General features: G+C 55.1%; 3 protein-coding genes across 3 annotated transcripts; 2 read left to right on the plus strand and 1 right to left on the minus strand.

Annotated features, from left to right (window-relative positions):
- Positions 1-3,349: 3,349 nt before the first annotated feature.
- set8 (SET domain-containing protein 8) lies at positions 3,350-5,363 on the minus strand (the record flags this gene model as incomplete). The annotated part of the gene is made up of 3 exons (XM_036644994.1): positions 3,350-3,463; positions 3,737-4,624; positions 5,097-5,363. 3 exons carry the CDS (start codon positions 5,361-5,363, stop codon positions 3,350-3,352), a joined length of 1,269 nt encoding a protein of 422 aa, XP_036489896.1.
- Positions 5,364-8,027: 2,664 nt separating this feature from the next.
- Positions 8,028-9,168, plus strand: CGCS363_v013146 (uncharacterized protein; the record flags this gene model as incomplete). Its single annotated transcript, XM_036644995.1, has 3 exons — positions 8,028-8,096; positions 8,146-8,199; positions 8,449-9,168. 3 exons carry the CDS (start codon positions 8,028-8,030, stop codon positions 9,166-9,168), a joined length of 843 nt encoding a protein of 280 aa, XP_036489895.1.
- An 838-nt stretch (positions 9,169-10,006) lies between these two features.
- On the plus strand, positions 10,007-11,495 carry CGCS363_v013147 (putative GTP-binding protein; the record flags this gene model as incomplete). The annotated part of the gene is made up of 4 exons (XM_036644996.1): positions 10,007-10,100; positions 10,190-10,199; positions 10,286-11,405; positions 11,466-11,495. 4 exons carry the CDS (start codon positions 10,007-10,009, stop codon positions 11,493-11,495), a joined length of 1,254 nt encoding a protein of 417 aa, XP_036489894.1.
- Positions 11,496-16,105: the final 4,610 nt, after the last annotated feature.

Raw genomic sequence — 16,105 nt, forward strand, 5'->3', positions numbered from 1 at the left:
CACCGGACCGGCCTAGCAATTGCCTTGTCCTTGACTGGCGCTGGACTGGGAGAAGAAAGGGCAGGAGCGACCCGCTGGAAGTGAATCTGGGGGAACCAGCCCTGGGGTCCTGCTGGTTGCTGCTGTTGGGAAACTCGGGGTGGGAAGGGACGACACGCTAAGCATGGTGAGGGGAGCCAATCACGTCGAGGTAATTGTACTCGAGAAGGCGCCTAGAACCCACAGTACATCGCCCGGTCTGCCGTCGACCTCCAGGCTGCGTTGCGCTAGTTCGACCTTAGCGAGCATGCACCGGAGGACACCACCGGGGACTTCGCATTCACACTGGACTGGACGTACAGACAGACGTACAGAAGCAGCAGGACAGCAGCACATCAGCAGCAGCAGAGAGTATCACCACCACACCACTTCCGCCACGATCCAAATGCCCTTCACTCCACCTCCCAACTGCAGGTTGCTGCACCACCTCGCGAGTCACATCGTACCTTGCACCTACTTCTGCTCCTCTTCCCCTCGTCTAACGGACAACCTTAGACACTAGACAACACGCAAGAGATACGCGGGCTTCTTCACGCATGGCTTCTAGACAACAACCCCCAAACCTCCAAGCCAACCAGCCTGCTACCCTGGCCCAACCCACGACGCTAAACGCAAAAAACCCATCCAGCAAACGCAGCCATGACACCACTCGACCCCGGAAGCGGGGAATTATCTGCCAATTTCACCCTCCTTCTCCAGACCTTCCGGCTCTCTCCAGCTCTCCAGACCCTTCTCGATACTCGGGACGACTTCTCAGAGGCTCTAGGCCCTCGAAAATGGCTCCACCCCCAGAATCACTTTGATGCTGTTGTTTCCATCAACCGGCCCAGAGCCAGTCATGCGGCCCTGCGTCAATTCAACCAACCCACCCACACCTCCAGAACCCCCGTTTTCCCCAGGTTTTCGCCGTTCAAGGCAAAGTTTCGGCAACAAAGAAATAGGCACAAAAGCAAACGGAAGCCTGCAGCGAACCCTCAAATCTTCGGCAAGAATAGGAACACGGGAAACTGGGGAAGGGGCCACACCTACGTCCCTGTACTACTCGTGTACTCAGGGAGGGTTGGACAAGAAGCTGGGGTTGGCGTGACGGGGGGACTGGAGAAATCTGGGGCAAAAAAAGGGTGAGGACCAACCGCATCAGCACATCGTTACACTCGTTCCGGGGCCCCATTTCGCGATATGTCGGATCGGAGGACGATCGCTGCTCTGTCACTGGTGCCACCAATTGTCCGCCGCCTGACCAAACTGAGCCTGCCTTGGCCCACGCAACCTCTACCGCTCTTTGGCCAGATATCAACGGTTTCCACCTTGCTCTCAATAGTTGGCGGTGATAGTCGTCGCACGGTTCGAGGGCTGAGCATCCAATGACACTCTCCGAGACACGCACTTCTTCAATGCGACTCCAGTGCCGGCACTCTGGCGATCGACACACAAGTCGCCATTCCAGGATCTGATGATGGCTCGTCATCGAGGAACTGACAACGTTCTTTCGTCACGGATTCCTTAGGGCCAAGAGCTGTCAAGCTTGGGCTACTGAACGATAAAGCTTTCGACGATCTGCCAACCATTCATCGCCAACAGTGTCCGGTCGTTTCCTTAATCTTGTTCCATGTCCGACGATTCACACCGCCCGACTTTAGCTCATGAACACTCACCTCTGCGATAGTGTGTTGTAACACGAAAACCGTTGACACCGACTCCCGTTCCACGAATGCGACACTACCGTCGACCGTCCGAAAGGCCAACCATCTCGCATTCTACACTCAAAGTGGTCCTCCGTGATAACCACCTACCGGAGCCCCAAGCCACAATTCTCGACATCCTATCCCGCTCCGCACTCGGGCCAACCGGCTTCGGCTGAACGGCGAACTACTCTACCCCAAATGCTCGCGTGCCCGCCTCCGACATCTTCCCTTCTCCAACTAGGCTGCTCCCTGGCGTCTTCACACAGACTCTCGGTCCACATTCGGAAAGAAGGCGGACATGTCTCGTCAAATGTCCCAAAACAATGCCATCCCAGAGCAATGGTATTTGTGGAAAAGTCAAAACGAGGCCATTATCGGTATCGGGTGATTTAAGACATCCTGTCATGTCAAATAAGTTCGCCTCAGACAATGACAGAGGACAGTCGCAATTGCGCTGCAGCAACAGCTAGTCAGCCAAGTAACGGCACCCCGTACACTACCCCATACCCCGTAGATCAAGGTCAGCTAGCGCAGGCGACCGAGGAGAGGATGACGCTCTCCTCCCGCAATCCTTCGACTCCAGCTCCACCGTTGGAGCGATCCCCACTGGCGCGCGGCAGTATCACCAAGCCCGCCTTCCGCTGACGCGGGGGAGATGCATCTTTCGAAACCCGTCATCCGTTGAGCTGCAAAGTCGGGCACACTAGGAACAGAAAATACCATTTGTGTTGAGACGTCCTATTGCGATGCAAGGCAGACTGCCGCGCTTCAGCGTGGCAGCTCCTTCATGCAAGGACAGGGCGAGACCTATCCACTCCTTCAAGCTGCACAGGGTCCAGGGGTGCACCGCGGATCTCGCCCTCCCACAGCTCAGCTTGGTCGCTGCCCCGCGGCTCCCTGCCTAAAACACGAGTGTTTCTTACTTTGTACAGCGTTCTGGGGAAGGCTTGATTTCAGGCAAAATGCCACCTTCCTCCCATGGACATTGCTCTCGCTGCACGGCATCGCGGGTCGAATATATCCTAAGAGAGGTCCGTTCCGAACGCGGCCAAGCAATGTCGATCTTCCTTTTGAATGTAGGTACGGCCACGAGCTGCCAAGTCTCCGTTCGTGCCTCATTGAGGACATCGGAAGACATTGTTGCACTGAGACATCGCATTTGGGTGTGGCTGCCGACGACGTCGGGTAACGGCACTGTGGCTTGCTGTCATCAGTTGGGCCCTGACATCGCGCGGTTTGTCAAAGAGAAGTCGAGGTAACAGCTTGACGCGGGGTAAATCGGAGATTTGTCCTCGCCATGTCTTTTTCAATCACCTCTCGGGAATGAGATCGGTGTTGGAACTATCCCATGTGCCATGCGCCATGGACGAAAAGATGCCGGAGTGACAGCACAGCAGCATCGTTTCGAACAAGTCTACAGGGGGATCAGGATAAGGCCGTTCGCATTACTCCGTGCCGTCCACGCATATTCTCGCTCTCCAATCGCCTTGCTTCGTAACGGCTTACAATGAGTAAGAAACTACCCCGCGACGATAGGGCCTTACTGACAGAGAATGTTCGCACTTGGGCGATTGAGTGCCGAATGGGATCGACCCGGCCGCATGGCTTCGCCTATCCCTCCCTCTTCAACTGAAGTCCTCCTCGTCATTGGACGCCTCGGCCTCCACTAGTTCGTTTTGGGCAACTTCCATCGATCCGAGATAAGCCACCACGTTTTCGTCTGCGAGAAGTTGTGTTTTCTGCAAGGTTGGGGCAACGAGGCCCATCCCTGTTAGTCTTGGCACCATACAAGCGCGCGGGGGAAGGACAACAAGCACGCAAAAGCAGTTGAGACGGGACTTGGGGAAGATCAAATGCTGGGGCAGCGGCAGCGAATCCCCAGAAGGAATGCAGGAGGCTCAAAAGAGGAATAACGCCTTAGGCGGGGAATGGGCAGAGCATCGTATGTTTACACTGCAGCCCTGACACTGACAGCGACGCCAACGACTGAAGAAACTGCGCGAACCACTCACCTGGTCTTCCAAAGTCTTCATAGCGGCTTCCAGCAGGCTGGTCTCTTGCTCCCTTAACGTGGCAGCGGCGGTGATGCACGCCCCGCAAATGAGACCTCCTTCACTGAGCGATGCGTCAAGGTCGTCCAGGGACATGCCCGTGGCCAGCCGTTCCAGCTGGCCGGCGACGAGATCCTGCAAGACGGTAACCACTCTCAGACGAAAGATCTGAGCGAGGGGATGACCGTCAATGTGCTGTTCGAAAGACGTCGTCGTGTCGGTCACGTCCTCCTCCTGCCAAAAGACTTTTAGCTCCCGTGATCCCCCGGTGTCCTGCAGCACGCGAAAGTCAAGGCCGTCTTCCTCGTTCAGACACAGGAAGTAGGCGAAAGGGCTCTTCCAGCTGAGCGTCCCATTCGTCCGGTCAAACTCCACACTCGGGGCGCCGCCAAAGATGTGCAGCTTCGCCTTGCCCAGCGGGTCGTCTTCGAGAGGCGCCAGGGGCAGCGTGATGCGGTCGGCGGCAGACGCGGGGTCGATGAACCCATAGCTGAAGAGCATCTCTGCCCCGGATTTCGCGTCACCGTACGAGATTGTCATCTCATCCCCAGACAAGACCCTGCATCCCGGTCGCAGGAGCAGCACCACCTCGTCCTTGCTGTTTTCTTCGTAGTACGCGTTGGCCTGGGCTGAGTGGTTCGCCAGGTCCAGCACCGGGACCATGGCCTCGCCTGACTTGGGAAGCTCCAGGCAACGGGAGCGGAACCAGGCGTCGACACGGGCCCAATCGATGAGTGATACCTTGTCGGATTCCCAGAAGAATTCGTTCCAGAATGGGAGGGCTTCTGAGGTTTCGCGGAGCTCGTCGAATTCGTCGGTCAGAGTGACGATCTTGGCGGCGGTGGCCGACTGGCTGCTTGTCAGAACGTGATCCTTGTATCCCTCAAGTATGCCTAGTCTTCTTCAGCCGCAAGCTTCTTGGCTTGCTGACCGGAACGTTGAGGGAGCATGCGTTTGTGTATGTGCATGCGTGGCCAGTTACTGTGTAGGACATGACATGGTGTGATGCTCGTGAAGAGCGAGTGTCCAAGATTGGAAAACCTCATGAGCTTACCTCAAGTGATGTTCCAACCAACATTTCACGTTCCTGCTCAGTCCAGAGCGTCGTAACTGGCACCTGCGGGGGCAGAAACTTCACATACTCCGTCCACGGCGTCGACACGCCACCTTTCATAGTCGTCTTGGGCCTATCCGACAGTACCATCTGCGTCAAGAGAAACAAACAAATATCATGCCGTGTAGACTTTTCCCCTCTCAAGCACGTCAGCAACACTGATTCTCATCTTATTCATCGTGAGATGTGAGGTCTGCGCGCCCTAACCTTGTGCCCGCACGCATCAAGCAGCTGGCGGAAGTTCTTGTCCACCTTGGCGTAGCTCTCGACGGCCTCGGCGGAGAGCACCAGCTCGTGCGGTATCCTGAGCAGCGTCGGGATGTCGAACGTCTCCTCCTCGCGACTGAGCTCCTTGTTCACGAGAAGCCCGAGCCCGCAGCCGGGGATCTCGCGCGCCTCGACGTCGACGAGGTCGACGTCGTTGAACATGGCCCAGGTGGGCAGGGTCTCGACGGGGAGTTTTGAGGTTGCCATTTGTCCCTTTTGTTGGATGGATTCGGTTAGTGGAATGTGAGATGGATCCTCTCGGCTTTCAATGTCCGAGGTTTGGATTGGTGTTGAGGCGGGTGCCGTTTACCGGGCGGCGGCCGTGTTTTTTGATGAGGACCTGGGAGGGATGGTGGGCTTGCGGGCCGAAGATTCGGAGTCCGGCAGCGGCGGGGGAGGTTTTCAGTGTGCGTCTACGGGCGGTGGATCAGACACCTTGGGGTGGTAATCCGGGAATGAGCGCGGAACCTCTGACAGATGGTGCACTTTGGGCTTCCCGAGAGAACTTTTTGGTTCGATTGACTTGAGATGCAGTGGTTTAGTTGAGAGATGAGCTGTGTTTTCCTGGCAGAATGGATGAGGCAATTCTTCGTTGGCGTCCGTCCTTGTGTGGAACGGCCCTGGAAGAAGGAAGGATCCTGACGTTTCCAAGCTGGCTTCTGGGCCGCCGCACCGTCCAATTTTCTCGACCAGTAAACCCGGGTTGTGCGCAGTGTCGATGTTCATGCTGTTGCTAGCGTGCTATGCGTTGGAGAAACAGGAAAATATCCAAGACTTTTTGACTGGGTATTGATGTCGAAGTTGGACGAGGCAAAGGAGTGAGTGCATCGTTGGTTTTAGCAGGTATTCGCGTTTGCCACGCGGGAGATTGCTGCTACGAGAACTGCAAACAAGCGAGAAACCATCTAATTCTTCGTTTGTTCCTTGACATGACCAGGTTCAAGAGACATATGAAGCCTTGCCTGCACCTATTTTTGTGTGTTCATTTTGCCGGATTTCGTTCGACTGCGTCTTCAACGTCGAAATTCCGTCTCATATGAACCCCGTTACGAGCCACCACGCTCTCCCGTCGCCAATCGCCACCACAACCAAAACCATCAGCTTTCCTCCCTTCGTCTTAACTTTCTTGCGTTCTTCACCCGTTCGACTACCCGTTCGTCTTACTTACCCTTCAACTGGCCCCGACCGTATGTCACTCAACACCGGCCACAGCTCATCCTCTCCCACCGGTAGGTGTGGTGAGTGCGACGACCCCACCGCAACCTCTGCCCCGGCCAGCCAGCCCCGCTGACCTACATCAGTAAGCTTGTCAGCCGAAGTTTCCATCGTTGGGCGTGTAGCTCAGTGGTAGAGCGTCCGCTTTGCATCTTCATTGCAACTTCGTCTGCGGAAGGTCCAGGTTTCGATCACCTGCCCGTCCATTTCTTTTGCCATTTTGACGCATTTTTCGTTTTTGTTGCATCTTCAGGCTTGATTTAAATTGCTTAGGAACGAATGACAATTCCATTTCTTTTGGCGAGTAGGGTGCGTCTTTAATCGTTTTGTCCCGCCATTGCGGATCATCTCGAACTTGATGGTATGCGACTGGATGCGACAACCCATGACAAACTTTTGTATGGGATCTCGAACCAAGATCAAGACTTTTGTACTCTTTATTTTTTTATTTTTTTATTTTGTTTTGACGTGGAATATGGCATAGCCTACTCCGTCCCGCAGATCTCCTCAAGACGATCTTTGAATAGAGCAACAATGCAAGCAGATGTGCCCGAGACTGCGTCTAACATTTGACAACGTCAGCTGACGGTATCGCTCCCTCCATCAGCTATGAAAGGCCCAAATTGGCACCACGGATGCCATCAGGGCGGGTTTGGTTTGCTGTGAAATCCCTCCACTCGGTTACAGTTAGTTCGGAGGCTATGGTCGTGGCTGATGCTGAGGAGGTGTGGCAAGCTTGAGGAGGTAGGAAGGCTCGGATTTCGCATCGGTCTTGTAGACTCATGGGCCAATGAAAACATCAAAATCTGGTCGGCACCTACTCGATTTATTGCGGCAGCCGCCATCGCTCCGACTCGAATCAGGAAGGAATCGTCAATCGACGAGAGTGATTGTTGCTTTCCTTGATGACAACTGCGACAGTTCATTTACGATGGAAGGATGCATGTTCAGGGTGCTAGTAGGTGACTTTTGTTGGCACAAAGGACACCAGAAAGTTGAGAACCTCAGTGTTGCCCATCCCAATTGCTCAATCGAAGACGATAGCAACACCGTGAGCCGAGACAACGGCGACGACGACAACAGTAGCAATTACACAGGAAAAGCAGTCGCTCCAACACAACGAAAAATAGGGGGTTTCCCAACATGGGGCCCGTTGCAGCAGAAACGATACTGGGAGCCATGGAATTCTTGGTAGCTACGAGCAAGACTTCGGGCTGCGACCCCTTCGCCCAGCTTGACAATACTTCGCGGCTTGTAAAGATTAAGGGGTCGGGCAAGGACAATCAGCCAAACGGCACCCAGCATGACTGGTAGAAAGTTGGAGGCAGTAAGACCTGGGTCCAGATATTTGTAACGGGCGTGAGAGAGGCAGGTCCAAGGAGGGCTGATCACCACAAGAGGGAACCGACTACATGTGCCTGCCACACTGAAAGCCAACGCTCTTGCTGTTGACTCTTCAGCCAGTCCAGCAGCTTGGCAGACTTCCTCGACCAAGACCACACATCTTCAGTCCATCCGACTTCCATCACATTACACGTCCATCAACAAGAACTACCTCTTCTTTTGCTTCTTGGATCCAGCAGAGATTGACTTCTTCACATCATACCGGCAAACATTTCCAACACTATTCGAAATACAGATAACTTGACGATCAACATGCAGACACTCGCCAGCGACCTGGAGTACGTCCTCCTCAATAAACTCGTGCCCTTCGAAGTAGACGAGGTATGGAGCATCGACGAGCATACTTGATGACATGACTGACACATAGTAGGACGAGCTTCATGCACTCGTCGATGATACAGTCGTTCACGTAAACAAACTATTGGTAAGCAATCGGCTTCTACGTTCTTTCTCCGACCCCTTTGGTTATACTGTCATCACCGTCGTTCGTCTACCTGGCCGTTGCCCTTCGCGAAAGACAGGACTGGCCGAAGTTTCTCATCATTAGAGGGCTTCCACATGTTTCTCTGCACCTACAAGTCCATGCGCATCACCCCCTTCCCCTCGCTGTCATCACTCTCGTCTCTGTCGTCTCGCCCGACCTAGCTCTGTGTATACTGACTCCCGAATGCAGTCTTGTTGCAAGACAGGGTCTCACGACGAGGCGAAAGCCTACGTGGATAATTTCTGCGATGAAATAGCCAGTGATTGGGACATGTGTCTGATGTCTGAAGAACCCATTGATAGATTGTGGCAAGCTGTGATCGAATCGATCATCAATTGGCTTTCTGAAGACGTTGATCTCAATACGTATAACGATACCAACCGGCGATATCTCGGGAACAGCATCATCGTACTGGTGGGTATGGTGTATGCCGACGCTTCTTACTACCGTCCTGGCCTTTCCACTTTCAAGACGGGGATAGCGCATGCCGACGCTTCTACCTCCCGTGCTGGCCCTTCCACTTCCGAGGCACCCGTACAAGACGCCGTATCAGACACCTCAGACGATGCAGACGTATTATCTTCGACTCATTCTAACTCTTCCGGGGCTCATTCTGACTGCACCGAGGACAATAAGGGCAAGTCGCGCCGTACCGCTGACTACAAGGGCAAGCCGCGTTGGCTCTCTGGCAATGACAAAGAAAATGACGGTCAGACTACTCCTCAGAAGCGCAAGGCTGACGAGGTCTTCGACACGAACGACGACAAGATCGTCGGTTCTCCACGCAAGAAATCTTGGGAGCAGGACAGCATCGCTGAAACTGGATTCCTCGGCACTGCGGACGAGCCTGGACCTGATAAGGAGGCTGGCGAAGAAATGGACATGGACAAGGCAAAAAACTTTCCGTAGACTCAAACCGGTGAGTATACTTACTGAGAGACGTCGTACAGTCACGCCCGCGACAAACCAGCATGCCTGAGTTGGATCAGAACATGGACTTCAAGTACGAGAAGCCAGAGATGGACGACGAGGAACAGGATGATTTGAAGACAGGTAAGACGCAGCTCACAATGTAGAGAAAGACACAGGTATTGACAAGACCACGCAGACAGACGCGGAGCAAGAGCTCTATCAAGCGCGGATGCTCAAATGACGAGGGACCCCTTTCGATTGCGAGTTCTGCGAGGTCAATCCCCCATGGAAAAGCCTGGCCGTACAATGGGACCCGATGAAGCAGACTAGGATGGAGACGTCGAATCCTCCAACTCAGATGGCGGAATTACGAATAGTGTGTGTTTTTTGGTGCCTGGAGTTTCTTTTGTTGCGGTCAGTCGGTTGGCGGGAGAAAAACATGATGTGATAGCATTGAAATTAGAATGGATTCGCGTCAACAACCTGATTATTCCTCATATTGCGAGCTTTACTTGTGAAGATCTGCAACGAGGATTATACTGGTGAATCCGCGGTAAATCCGGCAACTCAACGGAATGAGGCATCGCAGCACTGGCAATTGGCACAGCCCGAGATGCTGGCTACATACTCAACGTGCAGAGCGAAAGGGAGGCGAGACGGGACTCAGTATGGACGCGGACCATGTCGGAAGGACAGTCAGCAATTATCGGGGCAGCCCCTCATTGCATTAGCGGGACGAAGCCGACCAGGGTGGGCCGCGCCCTTCGCAAAATCGCTACCCCTCGAACGATTCTCGAAGTTCACCACGACAGCACCACAAGCCCAAACCGACACAATGCCTCGAGATCCGCTGATCGGCCTGGTTGGCAAGCCGTCGGCAGGCAAGAGCACAACGCTCAACAGTCTCACAGACGCCTCATCAAAAGTTGGTCCGTAGCCCTTACCAAAAGCCCGCTCGACCGAGAAAAACCGACCACCCCACCATGCGACCTGGCCGCTGATGGAATTTTGTGAACAGGAAACTTCCCGTACGAGCCCTGCTTCTCCTCTGTTTCTTTCAGCAAAACCTCTGCCGTTTTCATGCCGGTCGTTCATCACTCACCCGAACCTCCAGATTCACGACGATCGATCCCCAACGAGCCATCGGATATCTCCAAATAGACTGCGCCTGCGCCCGCCACAATGTTTCGGACCGCTGCAAGCCCAACTACGGCGCCTGTGTCGACGGCCGTCGCTCCGTGCCGATTGAGCTCCTCGACGTTGCGGGCCTCGTGCCCGGCGCCCACCAGGGCAAAGGCCTCGGCAACAAGTTCCTCGACGACCTGCGCCACGCCGATGCGCTGATACACGTCGTCGACGCCTCGGGCACCGTGGATGCCGAGGGCAAGGAGACGCGCGGGTACGACCCGTCGGTGGACATTGCCTGGCTGCGCGGCGAGATTGTGGCCTGGATCAAGGGCAACCTGATGGAGAAGTGGGGGAGCATTAGACGGCGTCACATGGCGATCAAGGCGACGGCGATCGAGACGCTGCAGGGCCAGTTCTCGGGATACGGCAGCACGGCCAACGTGGTCGCGCGCGCGCTGGACCGGTTGGGAATCAAGGAGCCGCTCGAGGACTGGGACGAGGCGACGATCGACCGGGTGGTCAACGCCTTCACGGACGAGAAGTTCCCGACCGTCATCGCGCTCAATAAGATCGACCACCCCGACGCGGACAAGAACATTGCGAAGATTGCAAAGATGCAGGACCCCAACACGATCGTGCTGTGCTCGGCCATCTCGGAGATCTTCCTGCGCAAGATGGCGAAGCAGGGGTACATCAAGTACACGGAGGGCAGCGAGTTCGTGGACACGCGCGAGGACCTGATCGAGCAGGGCGACCCGACGGGCGGCGGGCTCAAGGAGCTGGACGAGAAGAACCGCAACCGGATAGAGAACCTCAAGGACATGGTGCTGTACCGGTTCGGGTCGACGGGAGTGGTGCAGGTGCTTAGCAAGGCGGCGGAGATCCTGGGGCTGGTGCCGGTGTTTCCCGTGCGTAACACGACGACGTTCCAGTCTGGCGCGAACGAGAGCAGGGTCGTGTTCAGGGACTGCGTGCTGGTCAAGAAGGGCACGACGGTGGGGGAGGCGGCGAGGAAGGTTATGGGGGATGCGCCGATTGCGTATATCGAGGGTGCTGGGGGTTTGAGGGTCGCCGAGGACGACCCTGTTGCGGTTGGGAAGAACGATGTAAGTGTTTGCCTATCATCATGCTTCCCTGATCAAGAATTTGTTGCTAACACCTCACAGATTCTGTCGTTCAAGGTCGGAAGAGGTTGAGTGCAATGCGCCTAGGCAATTCCACGCGCGGATGTCTGCCTCCGTTTACCTGCCAGCCAGCCGATAGTGATCAGAATCTCGCACCGCTCCCCGCTCCCCCTCCAGCTCCTTGATATCCGAAGATGTGGAACCATGGAGCACACCCCGTGACACTCACGCATACATGGTAGACATCACACACATTCCGTGAGGAGAAAACCATCCCCGGAGCAAACGGGAGGGCGTTCATCGCAACGATTCAAATGAAGAAAATGTGACATGGAGTTGGCAGGCGGGTACGCCGGAACCCTTAGCCCAGCGAGGCGGGATGCAGGGGATCACCAGGCCCCCCCCCCCCCCCCCCCCCCCCCCCTTGGCGCGGACAGGGGTATATGGGAAGGCCGAAATCGAAAGGGTCTGTGAGCGCTTTGGGGGCCAGCAGCGTGCCACTCGAAACAATTGTTTAAAAATAAAGGGCAGACATACTATGCAGTATCTCGACCAGAAATGAAGAATGAAATAAGGCCGGGTGGGATATCAAAGCTCAGCTCCATACTCGCCGAGTCATTGCGGCTAAGGCGGTGGATCGTCGTTGGTGTCTTCTTTCTTGTTCCTGTCCTCGCATTCGCGCAAAGAACCTGGGAAAATGGTGATCTATCCGGTAGGCGCTCACCGCACTCGGTCCGTTTTTCCAGCGCCCTCGAACAGGCCGCAGCCCAGCTCAACGGTCTGCGTGCAATTAAACACAGCCCTCGCGGACAGGGATCGCAGTTTATCTGATTCTGGCGGCCGACGGCAGTCAGTCAGTCAGCCAGTCCAGCGGCAGGCGACGACGGACGACAGGCTTCAGGGCACATTCAATCTGCCTTAGCGCCTCGAGGCCCGGCAAGGCCAGCCTCAACAGTGCAACGCTTTCGGCTTCGCGCCGAGTGTGTGCACAGCTGCACCGCAAAAGGCAGTGTGGGACCGACGCTGCGCCGAGTATTTTGCGTGACGCGTCCCTCGGCTTCCGTTGGTTGATCCGTCGCGGTGAAGAGCAAACCGCTCCGGGGTCATTTGGAGGTTCTGGCGTCTCCATTATTGTGGCTGGGCTCCGTCGTTCAGGATACGCGGGAAACAAGGTTATTTTTTTGCGACCATGGCTGCCATGGCATGGCTGGCTATGCAATAACTGCTTGAGCGTTTTTGTTGCACGTGAAATAAGCTCTTGGACGGTGTTTCCAAAGTCTGTATGCTTAGGTGGGTTGGCGGGATCTAGAACGTTTCCGGGCGAGAGTTCAGCGTTTCAATGCAAATGAGGCATGACATCACTGTAGGGAGCTGCGGCAGTGTCGCTGTCACTGCTAGCGGGGGAGAATCACAACCGCTGTCATGCGGCACAGCCGGATTATGAAGCAACCAGATGCGGCTGCGTCTGACAACACATCACACATGCATAATAAGAAAATGAGTCTTTGCGAAAGGAGAAATCTTTGATTGAAGAGATTGATGTCGGGTATCGAATTAAGCATCAAGTGTACACAGTCCAAAGTCTCCCTGATCCAATTCTTGCAAGCGTGCCGCAAGAACATAAGAGCCGATGAGAACCAGTCCCTGATGAAAATAACCGCCTCCAACAGAGGAAAAGAGGCCGTTGCTGTGTCGTGGTCGTAAAATAACAAAAAGCGGTAGGGGGTCTTAGGCCACCCTGCACTGGAAAGCAGAATCCCTGCCGTCCGGTGCAGGAGGATCCCCCAAGGTTGCCGGATGAGACGGAAGCTGAGGTCGCTGGAATGCCCGGCCACCGCCTACACCACCACCCTCCTGTCAAACGATTGGGTCTCGCATGTCGAAGGGCTGAGGTCATGCCGCTGTCGCTTGCTTGAAGTCGTCATAGCGCTCATTGATGTAGGTGGTTCGAGGTCGGGACGACCTCAGCGTCGGGACGCTTAGTACTTCAGGATGATGTACAGAGCGTGGATGATACCGGGCAAGTAACCTGAGTATGTTAGTGAATGCTGTAAGTAATGGCGATGAGTGTCGGAGCTTACCAAGGATGGTCAACAGGATGTTGATGAAGAAGTCAGCACCGCAGCCGCGCTCGAGGAAAACACCAACGGGCGGGAGGATAATGGCAAGAAGGATCTTGCAGATATCGGAAGCGGTGAAAGGCATGGTGATTGATGTGTTGTGGTGATGAAGTGTTTGTTTGTGTGAGTCTGATAGTTCGCGACGGGATCTCGAAGATCTAATGTAAGGTCGAGTGTAGGTTCGTTGGTTGAGAATGTCAAGAGGGGAAAGGAAGGGTGGGATGGGGACGAGATGCTTAAATAGAGGAATGGTACTGGGCAATCCTCCAAGACTCAACGAGGGAAAAAAACAAAAGAATGGCCCCAGCAAGTAAGGTAGGCGCAATGGACAAGGTCACGGTCACCAGTCGAGCTCACAGTGATGTGATGTGGACTTGCAGGGGCCGCCCCCTTCCCGCCATCAGTACATCTCTTCCTTACCTCACTGCGGACCTTACGTCTGACAAGGGACAAGCCAGTCGCAGGTGCCAGGCCATTGAGGTCCGGAAGCACCCAAGCACCAAGCATCACCCAAGCGCAAGCTCCCACTAAGCCGCAGCAGCTGTACTGTTCGTGCCGGGGAATAGGCTTGGGGTGAAATGAGAAGGGACATGCGTCATCGACTGATTCCCGGTTTGCTGCGGCAGGAATAAGGTGCGCCTGCGTAAGGCACACCGGGCCCCTACCTCACTGACAGACAGTCCGCACCTCCCCTCGGATAGCTTCTCGCTAGTTTTCTTGGGCATGGGATGGCTTTGCCGTGCGATGCGGACAAGCCACACCTTCACCCGCTTTTTGGGCAATGACCCTGCTCTTCACGCCCTGTCTGGCCCTTGACGTTCTCCGGAAACTACAATCCGTGCGGAGCAGAACCGAAGCCTGAAGACAGTACAGCTGCATCTTTACGACGTATCAGCAAAGTCAGATATGGCACGGCTGTTCCTGCAAGACGGCGAACCACTGACTGCCTGCTGCCAGGTTTCTGCAATTACATCAAGATGCTTAAAACTGATACCGGTTCGCGGCGCAGACTTCTCCCACATGATGCCCCCTTACAGAAATCCGACACTTGAATATTTTGCCATGGCATCGTCGTCGTTTCCGATCTATCCTTACCAGATCGAGCCTTCAATTGCGCGTCCCCCGCCCCAGCCAGTTCCCGCGACATCGCCGTCATTGGGAAGCAGCACTGTACCCAGGCACGGCCATTCCGGGGCTGGTCTTCAGGTAATGGGTGCACAGGTGCGCGCTGGGCTGCAACTGGCATGCTTGTTTTCTCGCGTAAAGGTAGCCAGTGTACATCGGAATCTAATGGACGAGAAGCTGCGCGAACTCTTTTTCGGGGCGGGTAGGTGGATGCTACGTCATCAGCCGAGCCTAGCGCCGCCGGTGGGGTCCGCCTTCTTAATTTTGCTTCTTTCGCTCATCGGTCCACACACTCTCGACCAGTAGGAGGGGCTAGAGACAGTCACGACGGCAGGGAAGGGGCCCTAGCAACATGCAGGCGATGAGCCACAGCGCCACACCAGGAAAGCTGATCAGTGTCGCAAGAGTGACGGCACAGCCACATAGCCACAGATGAGCATCGAGGATCTGCCTGTCAGTTCGCTCGAGCTGGCGCAAGGTTCATGCCAATTGTTTCTCCAGCGGACATCGGTCCGTCCGCGCATGCTGCGGAGAAGACATGCAAATGATTTGGCAGTGAAGAGTCACCAAGTCACTTTGGTCAATGTCCGCTCTCCCAAATCCCCACCGCCTTGTTGGTTTCTTTTCCTCTTGCGCGGCGCGCCGTTCACCTTGTTCTTGTCTCCTCGTCCCATCAAAAACTTGCCAGAGCTGTCTCACCAATGAAACCTCAAGCTGCCCCGTGACTTATGACGCAAGGGGCCCGGTCATGCCCGGCGGCAAAGGGGGAGGAGCCAAGTCGGCTCGGCAGCTGGCAGGGCTGGGACGGAGACGCGGCCTGTACCCGCTTTTGTGACGGGGGGCGCAGACGGCGAAAAAAAAACGTCGCTAGGAGTCGGACTCCAACGCCTATTTCGTCGACTCTGTAGGGCTGGACTCTTCCATGAGGCAAGCTTGCAAGGCTACATGTGGCTGGGGTGAAGTGTGCCACGACGGATATGATGTTGGTGTTTCACTGCACGGCATTGATTGCGACATCGCCGAGGCTCATGGCGGCAAACACTTGCAACGTCCCGTTTCTTTCTTAGCGGTCTGTCGCATTGGTTATGTTGGAACTTTGTTTCGTTTGTTTTTTGAGGCCACTCTTGGCTGTTGCCAATTGGCACTAGGTATTATACATCGATTACTCTGCGGAAGGCCAAGTTGCTGCTAAACAAGAGCTAGCGTTGTTGAAGCCGCTGTTGCCACGCACGCTTGAGCTACCGCCTCTTCAGGTTCAGGTTCAGGTCTAGGCCTAGCCATAATACACCTCACCCGGAGGCATTCTTGTGTGAGACGTGACGAGCACTAATGTTTTGTCACTCTCGTGGTATTATCGACGAGTCAGGCAGTCGGCGGGACTGTTGTCGCTGACTTGCAGCATGCTGCTAATTCAGATTGTTGACCGCCTCAGCATGC

Source organism: Colletotrichum siamense (genome assembly GCF_013390195.1).
Source record: "Colletotrichum siamense strain Cg363 chromosome Unknown KSG_Cg363_contig09, whole genome shotgun sequence".
Classification (NCBI taxonomy): domain Eukaryota; kingdom Fungi; phylum Ascomycota; class Sordariomycetes; order Glomerellales; family Glomerellaceae; genus Colletotrichum; species Colletotrichum siamense.